Source organism: Herpailurus yagouaroundi, unplaced genomic scaffold (assembly GCF_014898765.1).
Source record: "Herpailurus yagouaroundi ecotype Mexico unplaced genomic scaffold, PumYag 139, whole genome shotgun sequence".
Classification (NCBI taxonomy): Eukaryota; Metazoa; Chordata; class Mammalia; order Carnivora; family Felidae; genus Herpailurus; species Herpailurus yagouaroundi.
Window position 1 is genome coordinate 3912755 of NW_024412394.1, and position 3778 is coordinate 3916532.

The 3778-nt window shown below is 59.3% G+C and overlaps 1 protein-coding gene across 3 annotated transcripts in view; it reads left to right on the top strand.

Moving 5' to 3' along the window:
• The window catches only part of FGD2 (FYVE, RhoGEF and PH domain containing 2), a 31238-nt gene that overhangs the window by 22448 nt on the left and 5012 nt on the right, over nucleotides 1-3778 (top strand). The window contains exons 14-16 of one of the 3 annotated variants that reach the window (XM_040473367.1): nucleotides 708-854; nucleotides 1990-2136; nucleotides 2474-2949. In XM_040473367.1, the coding sequence (XP_040329301.1) occupies nucleotides 708-854; nucleotides 1990-2136; nucleotides 2474-2689 (510 nt within the window). In that variant the 3' untranslated portion in view covers nucleotides 2690-2949. Of the gene's footprint in view, nucleotides 1-707; nucleotides 855-1989; nucleotides 2137-2473; nucleotides 2950-3778 lie in introns of those variants that run through there. The other 2 variants (XM_040473368.1, XM_040473369.1) reach the window with 2 other exon arrangements.

Sequence of the window (3778 nt, forward strand, 5' to 3'; positions counted from 1 at the left end):
GGGTGGGGGGGCAGAGAGAGAGGGAGACACAGAATCCGAGGCAAGCTCCAGGCTCTGAGCTGTCAGCACAGAGACCGACGCGGGGCTCAAACCCACAAACCATGAGATCATGTGATCTGAGCTGACGTCAGATGCTTAACTGACGTTAACCTCAGCCCGTTATTTTTCTATGAAAACATGCTTGACTCTAGGATTGAGTGGAATGCAAAATGTGCACGAATCCTAAAGCTTAACCATGGGGCTTTAAATACCTGTCCCGTATGTGGAGGGCCAGCCAAGTGGCCCTCGGCAAGTCCCTTGCTGTCGGGAGGGGATGACAGCCCCAGCGCTTCCACCTGGTGGGGCGGTGGGAGAACCAGGTGAGATGCTGAGGAGAGAGAGAGCTTGGAGAAGCGATTAGGTGCAGCCGTGTGTGCAGGGAAGCCCCTGGGATTCACAGCCGCCCTTACGAAGGGGGAATCAAGAGGCACCTGCAGTGGGGACCTGCCTTCGAGTCCCCGGCTGGGGGAGCCCAGAGCCTGAGCTCTCCCCTCCCCCGTGCCGTGGCCTCCAGGCCCCGGGGCTTCTGCCAGCACAGGGGACCACCTGTCTCTGCCTCCATCCCTCTCCCGGAGCTTGCTCTGTCTTCCTCCTGTCCCTGGTTGCTCTCATGCCCCTGCCCCCCAGGCCGGGGTACAGACGCGGTCCTCCCCTGCCTCACCCCCCAGGTGGTGTGTGCCAAGTGCTCCGACTACCGGGCTGAGCTCAAATACGATGACAACAGGCCCAACAGAGTCTGCTTCCACTGCTACACCTTCCTCACCGGCAGCGTGCTCCCCGAGGACAAGGAGGACAGGAGGCGGGGCATCCTGGAGGTGAGGGCCAAGGATCTCCACCCAGCAGCCGTGTGCAGGCGCCCGCCACGTGCTGGCACCGTCCTCGGTGCAAAGGAACAAGCCAGCTGCGGTCACATTTCCCATCCTCCTCTCTGCCCCTGGGCACCCCTCCCCTTCCCCCGCAAACAGAGCTGGGCCTGTCACCAAACGGAAGCAACCTTTGGCTCTAGGCTGTCATCCGGACTCTCCACCTGTCCTCTGGCCCCATCCAATAATCACAACGACCTCTCCGCACAGTTCCTGTCTGTATGCCCATGCCCTGCCCCGGAAGTCTCCGGAGGTGAAGAGAGCCGGTGTCTCTGATCCCATTTCACAGATGGGAAGACTGAGGCTGCAGGTCAGGGTCCCACTTCTGGAAACTCCATTCTAAGTGGAAGGGACTTCAGGGACCTGTCCCATGGAGACCCAGGCCCAGAGAGGCAGCTTATCCAAGGTCACCCAGCAAGTTAGGAGCCAGCTGTCTGGCCTCTGCCACGTATGTTCTCTCTGCTGCCTTGGGGCTGGTGGAGCCACTCTCCACACCCACAGATGCTCCCCAAGCTGCTCCCTCCCTGCCAGCCAGTCGACACCTGTGGGGCACGAGCCGCGTTCACTTCCTCCCACAATGTTCCCCGGCCCAGACACTGGCCACCACTGCCCCTCTGCCTGGTTGAAGGCCAGGTTGACATCCCACCGTCCCAGGGAGGTGGGAGAAGACCCCTTCCCCCCATTCCAGCTGAACACAGCTCCCAGGTTTCAAGGTGGTTCCCTTCCGTGGACCTCTGCCCGCTTTCCAGTTTTCCCCACTCCCTGCTCGTGCCTTCCCTGCCCGCTAGGCCACAGGCCCACTCCCTTCTCAGGCCCCCATTCTGTTCCCTGGGGCAACTCGCAGGCGAGAAGCCCCTCCTGGCACCTGCCCCAAGCTCCGGCTGGCCGGGTTTGGGCCGCAGCCCTGCCACCGGCCAGCTATGTGACCACAGGCCCGCGACGGGACCTCTCTGAGGCTCTGGGACGAGCAACCCCTCCTTACAGCGTTGCCGCAAGGCTGCGAAATAGTGATTGGCAAAGCCCCCAAACCAGCGTCTGTCACAGAGTGGGCGCTCTGTTCCCTGACAGCCTCTGTCTCTGGTTGTAGAAAGGGTCTGCGGCAGGGTCGGAGCAGAGCCTAATGTGCAGCTTCCTGCAGCTGGTCGGGGACAAGTGGGGCAAGAGTGGCCCCCGGGGTTGGTGCGTGATCCCCCAGGATGACCCCCTCGTCCTCTACATCTACGCTGCCCCTCAGGTAATGCCACCGCCCGCCTCCCAGACCTTGGCCTTCTCGCAGTTCATGTGTGTATGGGGTGGGTATTGTTGGCCCCATGTGCCCGAGGAGGAAACTGAGCCCCAGTGACGACACGCTTCCCTCGCATCAGGGTTAGTGGCTTTCAGAGCTGGGCCCAGACTCTGTCCAGCGGGCAGCCAGTCCTCTTCTTCCTGGATGCCCTCCCGGCAGTCCACCTGCTTCGTGGGTGTTTGGGAAGTGAGAGGTGGGGACGTGGCTATCACCTTCAAATCGGCTGTCTGAGGCATTGGGGCTGAACAGAAAGACGGCGGCCCATGGCTCTCTCCTCCCCTCCCAGGACATGCGGGCTCACACCTCCATCCCGCTGCTGGGCTACCAGGTGACTGCTGGGACCCAGGCAGACCCCCGGCTCTTCCAGCTGCAACAGTCAGGCCAGCTCTACACTTTCAAGGCTGAAACCGAGGAGCTGAGGGACCGCTGGGTGAAGGCCGTGGAGCGGGCAGCCAGCGGCTGGAGCCCCGGGAGGCCCGATGATGGGGACCTGTCTGACTGACCCACAGCTGGCCACTCTCCCCTTCAGAGTCCGGCTCCCGGCACGGCCTGGCCCTGCGGCCTCTGTCATCCACGGTTCCAAGCTGATCTTTCAAATAGCTGATTTCCAGGGGCGCCTGGCTGGCTCAGTCTGTAGAGCATGTGACCCTCGATCTCGGGGGCGTAAATTTGAGCCCCATGTTGGGTGTGGGGATTACTTAAAAATATAAATAAACTTTAAAAAACAAACAAACGACTGATTTCCAGTCGTCAGTGCCCAGACCGTGTGTCTTGACTTGGAATTCAGAAAACGTGGATTTGTTCCTTTGGGGAGGGGGTAACTGAGCATCCCTGTTTGCTCAAGGGCTGAGGTGGTGCTGGGGACATAGGACTTAACAGCGCCAAGACCTGGAAAGTCCCAGATAACCCAGGACTGTTGGTCACCAGTATGGTTCTCAGCCTGGGCTGTACATTAGCATCACTTGGGGACCTTTAAAAAATACCAAAGAAGGGATGCCTGGATGGTTCAGTCGGTTAAGCGTCCGACTTCGGCTCAGGTCACGATCTCACGGTCCGTGAGTTCGAGCCCCGCGTCGGGCTCTGGGCTGATGGCTCAGAGCCTGGAGGCTGCTTCAGATTCTGTGTCTCCCTCTCTCTCTGCCCCTCCCCTGATCGTGTTCTCTCTCTCTCTCTCTGTCTCAAAAATAAATAAACATTAAGAATACATTAAAAAAAAAAATCCTTAAGGAAAGAAATAAGGAAGGGAGCCACACAGATATCAGAGGGAAGAGCATTCCGGGTGGAAGGAACAGCAAGTGCCAAGGTCCTGAGGTGGGAGCCTGCCTGGCACATGTGAAGAACAGTGAGGAGGTCAGCATGTCTGGAGCAGAGTGGGCAGGAAGGAACTAAGAGAAGACATCAGATCATAGTCAGATCATCCCTAATCTAAAGGTGAGGTCAGGGGAGGCAGATGTGGGGGCCCTCCAAGGGCTGAGTGAGATGGAGAGTCGTTAGGGGGCGGGGCATCTGATTTAACAGACTCCCCCCTGCTGCTTGTTGTGACAGACTGAATGTGGCAAGGGTGGAAACAGTTTAGAGGCTGTGACACCGG